Below are 14,157 nucleotides of genomic sequence, written 5' to 3'. Positions count from 1 at the left end.
GCATCTTTGAAGTGCGGGAATATCTGGTTGACGATTAGGGTATCAAATGCATGTTGGGTCATCATTTGCGATGGTACAAGGTAGTCTTTCGCAGCGGCTCATCTGCGAACTCGCCGGATATTACTCTTCGAATTTCTCTTCTGTCGAAGATGGCAGCGAAGCCGGTGTAGAGAGCGGGCTACGACTTTGGCTTGTGGTAGTCTGCTCAGTAGAGTCCTGCATGTTGCTGTCAGGCTGTGACCCGGCGGGCGTGGTACTCAACAGACTGATCCTGCGGAAGGCGCGTTTCCAGCCTTGATCCTGGCTTGCTTGCGCCTCGGTCGAATTCTGCATCAGCGTCGGCGATCGGAAAGCTTGAGGATCTTCGTCGCCCGTCGTTTCGTGAGGCAGCGGCGGCAATGCACCTCCGTAGCCGATCAAGGGTGAGTCCGTCTCACTGTGAACCGAACCAGCAGGTGGAGCGGGCAAAGTGTAGCTCTCGTCGCCCGCGACCGAGTTTTCGAGGACCGAGCTATCAGTTAGACTGCTGGTGCCGCTGGTGCCGCGGCTGCTTTGCAAAGAAGAGGGGAAAGGATAGCCGGGGCTGCTGTCCGAAGCAAGATCGAGCGTCTGCTGGTGTCGTTCGGCTCGCTGCTGTCGAGCCCTCGATGCGATGCCTTGTCCGCCGCTCAGCTTTGTCAGGCTAGAGCCAGTGCCCGCGGAAAGCTGCACAGCACGGGAGCGCTCCTCGTCGCGCGCTGCCGGTGTCGATGTGGTGGCCCGCTCAAAGCCAGCATCCAGGCTTCGGCCTGGGGTCGTCGATGCTTGCGAGTGCGAGTCGGATCGGGTAGGGCTCAAGACAGCACTAGAGCTGGCACCGCCTACAACGCGGGAGAAGAAGGCGGCAAAGCCTCCAGCACCGGAAGCGGCAGAAATGCTTTGAGGACGTTGTTTCTGCGGGCTAGTTGGGCTCTGCACGAGCTGATGCTTGGGCGGCTGAATGCCACGCAGGAGAAGCTCTTGACGGATGCGCTCGCGTTCGGCCACATCGTGTTCGTCTTCGATCTCCTCGCTGGTTCTCACTTTGCGAGCGGAGCCTTCGCGAGAGGGAATGAGCAGATTGTCCGACTGCAACGTCAAGGGACGCAGATTGGAGCTAGTCTCGGAGGAGCTGCTTCCACCACCGAGGAAAGGCAAGTTTCGCCAATCAATCGAGGAGGTGCGTTTGCTCCTAGGCGGAGCTGATGGACGAGGTTCGCCGGACGTGGCACCAAAGCTGAAGAGTCCGCCTCCGGTGGTGGAAGCGCTTTTGCTGGAACTATCACTCGCATTCGAAGCGTTGCGCAAGCCGGTTGCGATGTCAGTGTCGGTCGGCTTCTTGTGGTTCGAACTCTGGCCGAGGTTGGCTCGCGACGCTTTGTGGCGCGGACCTCGAACCGTTCCACGGGTTTCGACAGCGAGGATGTTCTCATAGCCTTCGCGCGCAATGATGCGGTCGATAATCTTGGTGATGTACAGAGTGAGAGCCTGGTTAGCTTCGCGGAGCTCGCAAACTTCTTGCTGCAATTCGTCGACGCTGTCGGACACGGTTCCGATGCGCTGAGTTGCGCGAGTCTCTCGGCTCGACTTGTTGGGACTGGCTGCAAGGACGGCTTCGTTGGCGTTGCCTTCGAGTTCGGAGGCCAAGTCGGTGCTCGGGATGACAGCGCCAGAACCGGCTCGCTTTCGACGAGAGCTTTTGATGCGCTCCGGCGGAGCTTTGGGCGTGTCGGGAACATCATCGACGTCATCCTCATCTTCCTCTGGAATGGTGCCAGAGGATACGGAGGTACTCCCGGTCCTGTCGTCGTCGTCGACATCATCATCATCGTCGATGCCGAGCGAGTCAGTGTTCTCGTCATCATAGGGATCATCCAGACCATCCTGGGCACGAAGACGTCCGAGGGAGGCGCGTCGGATGCCACGAAGCATGGCGCTTTCATTGAGCAGGGCACCGCTAAAGGTCTTTTCCTGGAGAATGTCCATGAAAGTCTCGTTCTGGTCGCGAAGGGAGGCATTTTCTGCTCGAACGTCCCTGAGCTCGGTTTGCAGAGTGGCCATGGTTTCTGACAGCGAAGAGTGGGACTTTTGAAGGGTGGAGAGTTCGTCGAGCAACGCGGCCATGTCCCTTTCCTCGGCAAAGGTAGAGGTCTTGGGTGCGCCGGTGCGGACTCGTCGTGTGAGGGTCGTTTCATGAGCATGCGGGTCAAGCTGATCGTCATCAGCGACTTCCTGGGCGGACGCATCTCCAGATTCGAGCGCTTCGTCCGAAGCTAGATGACTGGATAGACCGGACACAGAACCGACGTCGGAACTGCCTCCGCTGGCCTTGATGGAGGCAAGACGGTTGGTGAGGCGTTCATGCTCGCGAAGCAGCTCGTTGTGGCTGGAGAGAAGCTTTTCGTACGTTGTGGCTTGTGTAGCCTTCTGCGACTTGAGGAGCGCCTCTGTATCCTGATAGTATTGGCGTTCCTTGTCCATGGTGGCGGTCTGGTCGTGGTAGCGTTTCTCTGCGTCATTGCGACTCTTCTCGGTCTCGGAGAGTTGCTTTCGAAGACGTTCAATGATCTGCATGGTCGAGTAAACTTCGCCTTCGATGCGCTCCTGATCGGCCATGATCTCGTCAATCCTTTCCTCCCTCTGCTTGACGGTTGATTGGAGCGAATGCACCTGAGATTGAGCTTGCGCAAGTTCCTGAGCAAGAGAGGCGGCCGAGTCGTGCAAAGTCTCGTTTTGCAACACCTGCTCGTCGAGCTGGGCCTCGATGTCGTCCATTTGCACTTTGGCCCGGCCAAGCGCCACGACGAGATCGTCGCGGTCGAGACCCTCGAGCGCCTGTTCAATCTCTTCCTTGGGAATGTCGGATGCCGCACCGTTGGATCGGAGGCTCCGAACGGAGCTGCCCGATACGGTTCTCTGCACTGCCATCTTCTCTGGTGATGCGGTTCCTCTCGCCTCGAGTTGCGAGCGCTCTCCGTCTTGGCTCTTTGCCGTTGCCTGCGAGTCGTACGATTGTTCGAGTTGGTTGTCTTCGCTAGGCGCATAGTGTGTGAATTCGGCAGCTTCTGATTTCATCAGTGGTGACTTAGCGAGAGAGGCAGCGGTCCTGTTGCTGCTGCGGCTCCTCGGGGGAAGCGGTCGGGACACACCGAGTCGGGACGACAAGTTTTGGTGCGACTCGGTCTCGGGCAACAGCTGACGCGGATCATCGTCCGACATGGTTGGCCACACAAAGCAGGCGACCTTTTCTTGTCGAAAGCTGAGGTGGAGGCAAACGTGGAGGTAGTGAACGTGTGAGCATTTAAAGGCTGGCGAGAGCTATTTGCTCGTAGTGTGGGCACAGTTGCAACGCCCAACGCACGCACGCATGCACGCAGCGTGTGTTTGACATATCGTGAGTGTGGGTGTTGCTCTGCCTCTGAAAAGCAGCTTAGGTTTGCCCGATTCATCTCCGATTTGGCACTCTGTGGAGCCTCGATTGGTGCTGGATTTAGAGTTTTGGCAGGATAAGGTTGCTTCGAGGCACTTGGTCTGTGTCCTGCATGATGCAGAATGCACAATGCGCACCTCATGCTTCCAAAAAAGAAAATGCGTGATCCCGTGAACTTGGGCCAAAGGGCAAGCAGAGCTGCAGATTGCAGTTGCCGCCGAGACGCTGTGATGCTTTGATGTTGAGTGACGCAGAGGCCGTGCCGTGTAAGCAAATTCGCACGTTCCTCGCTTTCTTCTTCCTCTTGGTCAAACCCCATTCTCATCGTCTCTTCCTGGTCGACCACCAACCGGGCTCTCCGCCAATCGCATTTCCGGTCCCGTTGACTCGATATGGTCTTGATGCGTCCTCCTTCGGCGAGGCCGACGCAGGCCGCCTCAATTCAATACCGCGCGCAACCTTTGATCAAGCTGGCCATCGTAGCACTCACAGCCTTGGTCCACCTCATAGCACCCGTTCTCTCGGCTCCTTTCTCAGCCGCATCGTTCTCTCTCTCCTCTTCCGACTCAACGCCACAGTCGCACCACCATGGCCAAGACGACGAGGCTGTCACCGACAGTCCGCTTAAGCTCACCATCGACATTTTGACCATCGCAGCCTTGGTCGTACTCGGCGGTATCTTTGCTGGTCTCACCCTCGGCCTCATGGGTCTCGATATGGTCAATTTGCAAGTCTTGGCGTCTTCTGGCTCCGAAACCGAACGCAAGCACGCTTCGAAGGTGCTCAAGCTCCTCGAAAAGGGTCGTCACTGGGTGCTTGTCGTCTTGCTCCTCGGCAACGTCATTGTCAACGAGACTCTGCCTGTTTTTCTCTCCGACTTCGGTGGTGGTATCGCTGCCGTCCTCACTTCCACCTTGCTCATTGTCATCTTTGGTGAGATTGTGCCCCAGAGCATTTGCGCCCGCTATGGACTCGCCATTGGCGCCTTTTGTGCTCCCATGGTCCATGCCACCATGCTCATCCTCGCACCCATCGCCTGGCCCACTGCAAAGTTACTCGACTGGTGTCTAGGCGAAGAGCACGGCACCACCTACCGTAAAGCCGAGCTCAAGACCTTTGTCTCGCTTCATCAGCAGATCGGTACCGAGCACTTGCACGAAGACGAGGTCACCATCATCCGCGCCGTCCTGGAGCTTAACGACAAGACCGTTCGCGACGTCATGACCCCCATCGAAGATGTCTTCATCATGTCCAGTGACACTATCCTTGACGAGGAAGGTGTCGCCAAGCTGGTCAGATCCGGGTACTCGCGTGTCCCCATCCACGAACCCGGCAAGAAGGATGCCATCGTCGGTATGCTCCTCGTCAAGAATCTCATCCAGTATGATCCAGAAGATGCCCAGGCTGTCTCCAGCTTCCACCTCACTCCTCTCCCGGAAGCTAGCTGCGACCTCACGCTCCTCGACTGTCTCAACTACTTCCAGCAAGGCCGCAGTCACATGATCCTCGTCTCGACGCATCCCGGCGAGTCGCGCGGTGCGCTCGGCGTCGTTACTCTCGAGGACGTCATCGAAGAAATGATCGGAGAAGAGATTGTCGATGAAACCGACATTTACGTCGACGTTCACAACAAGATCAAGGTCGTCCGAAACCGCCAGACCGGCAACAACACTGGCCAGAACTGGCAGCCCTTGATTCGTGGCATCATCGAGCGTCGACGAAAGCTCGGCGGTCCCATGAAGGCACCTCTCCGCAGCAGCTACGGTACCGTCGGCATCATGAACAACGATGGCGGTGCGAGAAGCGACAGCAAGTATGGTCTTCCCAGCAGCAATGTCCGTGCGGTCGACAAGGTAGCCATCAAGCGTCCCGGTTCGCCGCATTCGGTCGCCAGCGTCTCTCGCAAAGCTTCTGGCACCTACGAGCCAAACAGCCTTTTGCGCCGCGAAAGCACCTCTTCCACCGCCGGCTCGGTCGACGGAATGAACTACCAAGACTTGCATCGCGCCGCCGTCGTCCACCAGACCGTCGGCAGCGCTCAGAACTCGTACACAGAGCCGTTCATCGTCGAAGTGGGCAGTCAGGACCGCACACCGCACATTGTCAGGATATCCGACATCCAGGAGTGTCCCGGTGCTGAGGACCGGGCGAGGAAGCAGGACCAGGCGCAGAACGGCCGCAACACCGACGACGCACCGGGCAACAAGCACGACGATGAGGATGACGGAGACGGAGAGAGGCGTCCGCTGCTGGATGGCGTCAGGAAGGTGTTCGGGCGGTCCAGCTAGGGGGCTGTCCTGGATGGGATCTCCTCCGGTTCTGGAGCTCACTCTGTCCTCGTGTCCTCATAAAAAATGCATGCTGTATTCATATGGACACTCTCACAAACTTCCGCATTCTAACAATCTCTGCTCTTAGGCTCGCATGGTCGGATAGTTACGCGTTCAATTCCGGCGCTTGTATGTTCTGAGATCAGGCACGTACCCTTGAAAGCCGCACGATGACGCTCTTGTAGGGCGGAGCAAGCGGAAGTGAGTGAGGGGCGGATTGGAGCGGGGGATGGCTAGGAAGGTGTGGCAAGGTGCAAGGTCCGGTGCGCTAAGCGTGCGTGTAGCTTGCTGCAAGGCAGTTTTTACGAGCACAGGTGCGATTGGACGAAGGATTGCATGAGAAATCCGGTGTTCTTTCTATCTGCGCGTTGAGTAGCTCGTCAGGCTTGGCGGGTTCCCACTTGCGATCAAGCTCATATTCTGCTTGTCGATATCCTGACAACGCTGCTTCGATCGTGTTATAGGACCGATGATGTCGACTCAGCACCGCTGCTGTGTCACGTCACGTCGTGCCGCGCACTCTCTTCTTTTTGCAGTCAAACACGATCCGCATCTACAATTTACCGTATACAAGTGGAAGAGCGAATCAGCCCATGCTCAATACTTCAAGGCCGAGGTGAACAGACGAAGGATGACAGATATTGTCCTTGGGGAGAGGTATAGATGGAACCCTATTTACAGCATGCAAAGCTCGATCAGCGAGACGGACAGATGCGAATCGTGAGGAAGCGTCATGGCGCTCGAATTATGCTTTGTTGTATGTGGCATGCGAGTCCGAATGGTGATAAGGCTGCGACGCGTCCTTCCAACCCGATGGTGGCGTGGTGGTGTGCAGGAGCGCAGCATTGTGCTGGGCCTCGTCCATATCGCGCGTCTGATGGTACTTGTGGCCGCCTCGGCTCTTGCTCAGATTGCCATAGCTGCTGTATCCGTCTCGGTACCCATGACTACCATGTGAAGCGTCGCGTTCCTGCAGCTGATGCTTGTACTTGGTGACGATGCCGATCAGCCACATAAGAACGAGTACAAGGATACCGAAGAGCACGGCAACCACGACGGCACTGACATCGGCCAGCTTCTTGCACGCTGCGTCCGTTTGACCCTCGAACGAGACACCGAAGAAGTTTTGCAGATCCTCGGTCTTGAGATCGGTGCGTGTCTCGCAGGAGTTGACGAATCGGTCCTTATTGCGGAACAGCTGCCAGATTTCGATGGCTCCCAACACGGTAAAGATGACCAGAGCCAGCCAGAGCATGTTTGAATAGAACGAAACCATAGTTCTACGCGCGAAAATAGCGCCGAGCAGGCCAAATAGCGATGCCAAGGCAAGAAGAATTGTGATACCTGCGAGAGCGCCGCGGATCGCCTTCTCGAACGTGTCATACTGAGCTTGGTAGTTGATGAGCAGGTAGAGCTGTGTGTAGGCTAGCAGAGCGGCTGCGACTGCGCTCACCGGCGAGAGCACCAGAACGCCTAGACGGGCGGGTATGCAGCAACAGAAGGTTCTCATGACTGCTTAGCTGACTCGGAACGGAGGATGAGTCGAACGATGGCTTGATAGAGGAGGGGAAGTGACGGCGTGATGTTTGCCGACAAAGGACATCTCCGCACTCAGGAGTTTATATCTGCCTCGTCGACATCGGTTCCAGAATGCAAACTTGCTGTACTCTACTGTACTGTATGTGCGCATGAAGGTGCGCACCAGACGTGAATTGAGCAAGCTGCCCTGTCCCGTTGTGCGCTGTGCCAACCCACGTTAAAGGCAGTGCAGGATGGTGTCGGGATAGCGTGAATTTCAGGGTCCAACGCAATGCAATCGTCAAGAAATACAGCATGGACGGGCAGTGCAGAAATCCAAGTCATGCACCGCCACCATGCGTCCACGCCAAGAGCTTCGGCAGCCTGCTGGACAGCCTTTCTCCACTTCAGCCGCCAAGAAATTGTTTCATTGTTATACTGTAATTACTCCAAGATTCCAAAAATGAGCTCTCGGCCGTCCCACCAGTCAAATACAGAGCATCGCCTTGTACCCCCAGTTCACAAGCATCGCGCATTCGGGCGAGCTCTTGGTGACCATTGCTGATGCCAAGCAAAGCTGCTGCGAGTCTGCTTAGTGGGGATCACACCCCGAAACGCGCTCAAAGTGCACACAATGACTAGCGGGGCGATACTCGCATTGAACAAGGAGCGCAGTCACATAGTGATACAATACAATCAAGCAAGACCATGAGGCAAGGTGCCGGGTGCCACTCGATACATTCACAAGAACGTATACAGTTCGTGCCTTTTGAAGTCGTTGCGCTCGTCGGAGAACTCGGAAAAGTCCGGGTAGTAGGCGACCATGGCGTCCTGAGAGCGGAGATAGGTCGAATTATAGATGCGCACGTACACCTCGCGCACCTTGCGTGCTGGGTGGAAGAGGCCTTGCAGCGTGTGGTTGAGCAGCACACCCGGTCCCAGAGCCACTTCCAGACTCTCGATCGCAGCCATGACCGATCCGAGCACGTGTGGACTCGTCTCAAAGATGTTGGGCCAGATGAGGTTGAGCAGATGCTGCATGCTTTCCTCGTGGCCCAGTCCAAACGTGCCGAGCGCAAGATGATGGACGATGCTAGCCGCCGTCTGACGATGAACATGATCTCGATCGGTCAATGCATCGTCCAGACAGCTGATCACCGAGTAGACGTAGTCCTTGCTCATCTCGCCAATGTACTCGAACACCCAGCTGAGTGCCTTGAGACAGCCGTTGCGCACATTGAGTTCCGGTGTGCGATACTCATTCAGGATGGCAGGGATCGTCGTGAACGGCCCACACGTCTCGGCCACGATAGCGATGGCAACCGTTGAGCAGACACGCGACTGACGCTCCTGAACACGCAGGTTGGTCAAGAGCACCTGCAGGACATCCGACGGACCGATCGCTCGAGCAATGTAGCCAAAGCTGTTGACCGCCGCCCTTCGAATCGCCTTCTTGTGCGCTTTGAGCAGGTCGAGCAGCTCGAAGCAGATGCGCATCCATTCACGCGGGCTGACAAATTCGGCACCCTTGTCAGCGATCCTGCCGATGAGGTTGATGCTGGCCTCCTGCACCTTTTCGTGACGGTTGCGCAGGATGGGCGTCATGCGTGGCAGCAAGTCCTTGATCGGCGGGCTCATCTGCGTCATGCCGACCACATTAGCGATGGCGGTCTCGGCACTGATGATCGAAGCGAGCGCCTCGGGGAACTCTTCGCCGAGCTGCTCAAACAGCACCACACCGAGTTTGGCGAGAAGGTCGTCCTCGCCACATTGCTTGATGACGACGGCCAGCTTGGTGGTGAGGTCAGCCGCCTGCTGTCGTGTTTTGGCGCTCTTGTTATTGAGGCGCCACAGGATCGTAGAAACGATCTGCGTCAGGTAGGGCTTGACACGCATGCCGAGCGCGTTGACAACAGTGCCAACGCCCTCGAGCATCACCTGGTCTTCCACCGTCTGCTCCTGGAACGCGTAGATGAGGCCGTCGACGAGCTGGACCTCCAGGCGTTCGTCGATATCCGCCGCGCCCAAGTTGGACACAACCTTTTGGATCGTCTCCATGACCATCTTGCGGAACGGCTCGCTCTCGTCCTTGAGCTCGTTGACGATGCGCGACACCACCTCGGCAACCCCGACCTTGTTGGCCAACTCCACTGTGGTTTCCACCACCTGCTTGTAGTTGCGGCGGTCCAATGCCATTCTGCGGACCCAAAAGTTCTTAAAATACTCGGGGAGCATCTCGTCTCGCAGGAACGCTCCGGTGACGCCGTCCGTAGCGGCGCACTGCTTGACCACCTTGAGAACGATCTTTTTCATCTCCTCATCCGCGCTTTGGAACTCTCGGATCAACGTTGGCGTCACCTCCTTGACAAAGTAGAGCGTGCTGTCCGAGTCCATGAGCGGGATGATGAAGCCAATGGCCTTCAGGAACGCAGCGAGGCCCTTTCCTCTGTGCTGCCGGATGCCGATCCACAGTGGCTTGAGGACGTTTTCGAAGCTCTCGATGCCGTAGGGTGCCGCTGCTTCGGCGAGTGCAGCCAACGAGAGTGCCGTCATGGTTTTGACCTTTTGCTGCTCGTCTTCGAGCCCTTTCTCAACGCAATCGACGAGACTCTTGAGATGAGGCAAGATGGCGCACCCCATCATGATGGCGATCTGCTGAACGATTCGAATGCCCGTGTGTCGAGCCTGCCAGCTCTTTTTGGAGCGACAGACGGCTTTCAGGAAGGGCAGAAGGGCCGGAATGCCCAAAGCGGACGCCACAACCGAAAAGGCACGCGCCGTGGTATTGCGAACGTACTCGTCGACGTGGTCGATATCGGGGCGCATCGTGCTGATCATATGCGCGAGACCAGCTGCCTTGGACAGATTGCTGATGATCTCACGACCTTCAATCCTTGCGTAGTAGTCTTCGTCGATGAGGAGGGGCTCGATGACGACGAGAATGCGACCGACGTATGGACGCACCAAGTCGTCGAGCTTGTATAAAATGCGATCGATCACCTTAACCAGCAAGTGGCGCTCCTGGTCCTCCAAGGTGCGTTCCATGAGCAGCGGAAGGATTTTGTCGAACAGCGGACCGGGTCCAAAATCACGAGCGCGGTCTGTAATCTGACGGAGCGCCGTCTTTCGCGTTGCCGGCGTGCCGTTCTTGATCTTGAGCAGTAGCCGCATGATCTTTCGCTCCTTCTGCTCTTCAGCGCTGAGGACGGTCTCGTCCTGCTGATTGAGGATCTTCTTGAAGAAGGCTTGGTCCTCGGTTTTGAAAAAGGCGAGCTGACCGACGCCTGGAATGTCGGTGGGAAGATCCGGGATCATCTCTTCGAGAACAGCTCGCGTCGCGCCCTCATCTTGCATCGTGAAGCCGCCGTTGTCCTCAGAGTTAGGGGTGACCATAAACTTGGACGCTGGAGTATGAACAGGAGCATAGTCTGGCGGTGGCTCGACAACGACGTAGCCCTCGGAAGGCAAGATGGAGTCGAGCTCGTCGTCAGACATGTATCGGTTGCGAGGATCGACGGCAATGGAAGGCGTGGAGCTGGCACCATTCGATAGTGCGGAAGAGGAAGCTTGCACTTTTTCGATCATGCCGTTTGCGTCCTCACCGCTGGGTGCTTGATCCCAGCGAGAGCGCTTTGCTGCAGGTTTGACCGATTCTTGCTCTGTGGCGGTGGCAGTTTCGTTTCCTTCTGCAGGAGCCTCATCCCAGCGGGATCGTCTTTTGCGCGGCGCCGATTCGGTTGTTGGCTCGAGTGTGGCGTGCCCAGCGGTCTCTTCCTCGGTAGGAGTGGCAACATCCCATCTTCTCTTCCGCTTCGCCTTCGGTGTGCGATCCCCCTCCGGCTTGTCTGTAGAGGAGGACGGCTTGATATCCCACTCGTCTGCGTCGTCACGCCTTTCCGCCTCCTTCTCTTTGGCTTCCTTTTCCTTGGCTTCGATGAATCGTCGGACCTGCTCTTCCTCTCGTTCTAGTTCTGCTCTTCGCATGCGATCCTTGTAACTCTCTTGCTCGTCTCCATTACTTTGACCATTCTCAGCGAAAGCATCGACCGCGTTTGCATCTCCAAGTTCTCGGTTGAATCTGCGAAGGTGGTAGTCGCTCTGACGAGCGGCGATCTGCCTAGACTCGGCTCGCGCTTTGAGAGGGTCGTGATCCTCGTCTGCGAATTCGTGAAGGAGATGCTGTGGTGCGGAGTACGCATCGAGTGGGTTGGTGCGCCTCGCGTTCGACGATTCGTCCTCGTCGTCATTATCAGATGCGCTATTTGTGTCCATAGGGAGTTCGCGGACATAGTCGCTGCGTTTCCCTGCTCCGTAGATGTCCTGGTCGTAGCCGCCGAGCTTGCCGACCGCGACCTTGTTCTTGGCAGCGCTGGCATTGCGGGCCTCCTGCAGCCTGCGGATCTCGTCCGCCTCCTCTGTCATGGTGAAATGTGTGTGCTCCGGGCTCTGATTATGTATGCGGTGCAGTCCGGAATGATGTCGAAGAATAGACTGTCGCCCGCGACACTGTGTCACCTCTACCCGGTTCGAATGGGGCGGTTGAACGACCGCTCACCGGGGCAGAGCTAACTTTACTGTATTTGTGTCGGATGAGCAGGCCGCGTTGGTAGGAGCGGGTGGTACAGTCGAAGCCAAATGACGAGAGGTAGAGACGGTGATGATGGAAGTCGTTAAGATTGGTGGTGTTTCCAACTTCAGAGCGCATCTCAAAAGCTCAGTTCGGAATCTCGGTTTGACCTATCCCGATCTGCCCGATGAATTCAACAAAATCTCTAGAGAGCGAGGGTCGAAATTTGAATCTTGAATCGTGGTTGCGAGGGCGGAAATACAGCGTGCGGATGCAGCCGTGCGACTTCTTCATTCATACCACCATCTTCAAAGACAATCGCAACCTATTGTAGCAGCATAGCACTCAGATCCTTGCAAGCACGACTCGATTCGGCTCGACTCTGAGTCCGGCTGTGCCATGCATGGAATGCTCATGGTCTCATAGCGGATAAGGACGATAAACATCTTGTTTTTGTATCAACACTTCCAATAACACTTCTAACAACACTTCCGACATGGCACCTCGCCCTCAAAAGTCAACGAGCGGTACACCCGGTGCTTCGGGCACGCCCGGCCCAGATGAAGGTCCGCAGATCAGTCCAGGTGGAACGTATGGACTGGAAGATGTGGTGATCGGTTGCAAGGCGTTTGTGCAGAAGCCCGACGTGGTCACCGGCGAGATGGAAGAGAGGCAAGCCGAGATCCTCTCGATTCGCGAGAAGCCCAAACCTCGCCTCACAAAGAAACAGCAAGCCGAGCTGGCCACCAAGCCGGCACCCACGTTGGAAGAGAAGCTAGAGTATTACGTCCACTACTGCGAGTTCAACAAGCGTCTCGACGAGTGGGTCAGCGGCACTCGCCTCATCACTTCACGCGACCTCGAGTGGCCAAAGAAGGAATCTGCCAACGACAAGACGAAGCGCAAAGTCGTTCGCACCAGCAGCGGCACCTCGACCCCTTCCACCCCGCTCACACCCACCGGCAAAGGCAATCGCGGCGCCGGTGCCACCAACTTGCTCAAAAAAGCTGCCGCTCAGGCCGCCAAGAATGTCCAGGCCGACTCGGGCGACACATCTACTGCACAGAGTGGCCGTGGCGACTCCGCCGATGCAGATGGTGACGACGAAGATGGCGCCGTAGTTGCCATGGAGATGATCGGCGGTGCCGACCAGAATGAGCAGGACGACGTCGCCACCGAGAGCAACGGCGGCCTCACCGCCTCCCTCAACGCCAATAAAGCCCAAGAGACATTCAGCAAGAAGCAAGAGATCGAGAAGCTACGTACGTCCGGCTCGATGACACAGTCTGTCAGCGAGGTGGCCAGAGTCAAGAACTTGAACGCGATCCAGATGGGCAAACACACTGTCGATGTGTGGTACTACTCAGCCTATCCGATCGAGTACGCTCACATCGACACCTTATACATCTGCGAGATGTGCCTGTCTTTCTTCCCGTCGTCCTTCATTCTAAAACGACATAGGATGAAGTGTTCGTTGCAAACCCCTCCAGGCAATGAGCTGTACCGCTCAGAGGACATCTCTTTCTTCGAGATTGATGGACGCAAGCAACGCACATGGTGCCGTAATTTGTGCCTACTTAGCAAATGCTTTCTCGACCACAAGACGCTCTACTACGACGTCGACCCTTTCCTGTTCTACTGCATGGTCAAGCGCGACGACACGGGATGCCACCTTCTCGGCTACTTCTCGAAGGAAAAGGACTCGGCAGAGAACTACAACGTCGCATGCATCTTGACTTTGCCTCAACATCAGCGCCACGGATACGGCAAACTGCTCATCGAGTTCTCCTACGAGCTGTCCAAGATCGAGAAGAAGCTGGGAAGCCCCGAGAAGCCGCTCTCCGACTTGGGCTTACTCAGTTACCGCGCCTACTGGGCTGAAATCATTGTGGAGCTGCTTCTCAAGACCGAAGAGGACATCAGTATCGATGAAATCGCGCAAAAGACCGCTTTCACTCACGCCGACATTCTACACACCTTGACCGCTCTCAACATGGTGAAAAGTTACGCGGGTAAGCACATGCTGGTTCTTTCGGACTCGGTCATCGCCAAGTATGCAAAGAAGAAGCCTCGAGTACGTATCAATCCCGACAAGCTTCGCTGGTCACCGCCATCGTATTCCCGCCAGCAGCTCATGTCGTATGGCTGGTAGTCATCTTCGTCATCACCACCGGTAGTTAGGATGGCGTCTGTCTGTACTCTACCTTTGTATTATTATCTATTCGCAGTCGATCTTCCTTGTAATGTTACCTGTTCGTGTTTCGTTGTGAATGATGCAGCGAGTTTTCCGAGGA

At 56.4% G+C, this 14,157-nt stretch overlaps 5 protein-coding genes across 5 annotated transcripts; 2 read left to right on the top strand and 3 right to left on the bottom strand.

Moving 5' to 3' along the window:
• Positions 1-120: 120 nt before the first annotated feature.
• EX895_004645 (uncharacterized protein) lies at positions 121-3,237 on the bottom strand (the record flags this gene model as incomplete). The annotated part of the gene is made up of 1 exon (XM_029885239.1): positions 121-3,237. One exon carries the CDS (start codon positions 3,235-3,237, stop codon positions 121-123), a length of 3,117 nt encoding a protein of 1,038 aa, XP_029738481.1.
• A 603-nt stretch (positions 3,238-3,840) lies between these two features.
• On the top strand, positions 3,841-5,736 carry EX895_004644 (uncharacterized protein; the record flags this gene model as incomplete). Its single annotated transcript, XM_029885238.1, has 1 exon — positions 3,841-5,736. One exon carries the CDS (start codon positions 3,841-3,843, stop codon positions 5,734-5,736), a length of 1,896 nt encoding a protein of 631 aa, XP_029738480.1.
• A 787-nt stretch (positions 5,737-6,523) lies between these two features.
• EX895_004643 (uncharacterized protein) lies at positions 6,524-7,288 on the bottom strand (the record flags this gene model as incomplete). The annotated part of the gene is made up of 1 exon (XM_029885237.1): positions 6,524-7,288. The coding sequence occupies one exon, from the start codon at positions 7,286-7,288 to the stop codon at positions 6,524-6,526; it is 765 nt and encodes a 254-aa protein (XP_029738479.1).
• A 749-nt stretch (positions 7,289-8,037) lies between these two features.
• On the bottom strand, positions 8,038-11,718 carry EX895_004642 (uncharacterized protein; the record flags this gene model as incomplete). The annotated part of the gene is made up of 1 exon (XM_029885236.1): positions 8,038-11,718. One exon carries the CDS (start codon positions 11,716-11,718, stop codon positions 8,038-8,040), a length of 3,681 nt encoding a protein of 1,226 aa, XP_029738478.1.
• Positions 11,719-12,359: 641 nt separating this feature from the next.
• Positions 12,360-14,015, top strand: EX895_004641 (uncharacterized protein; the record flags this gene model as incomplete). Its single annotated transcript, XM_029885235.1, has 1 exon — positions 12,360-14,015. The coding sequence occupies one exon, from the start codon at positions 12,360-12,362 to the stop codon at positions 14,013-14,015; it is 1,656 nt and encodes a 551-aa protein (XP_029738477.1).
• Positions 14,016-14,157: the final 142 nt, after the last annotated feature.

Source organism: Sporisorium graminicola, chromosome SGRAM_4 (genome assembly GCF_005498985.1).
Source record: "Sporisorium graminicola strain CBS 10092 chromosome SGRAM_4, whole genome shotgun sequence".
Lineage (NCBI taxonomy): Eukaryota > Fungi > Basidiomycota > Ustilaginomycetes > Ustilaginales > Ustilaginaceae > Sporisorium > Sporisorium graminicola.
The sequence above is the reverse complement of the archived record's forward strand: the minus strand, read 5'-3'. Positions and strand labels throughout refer to the sequence as shown.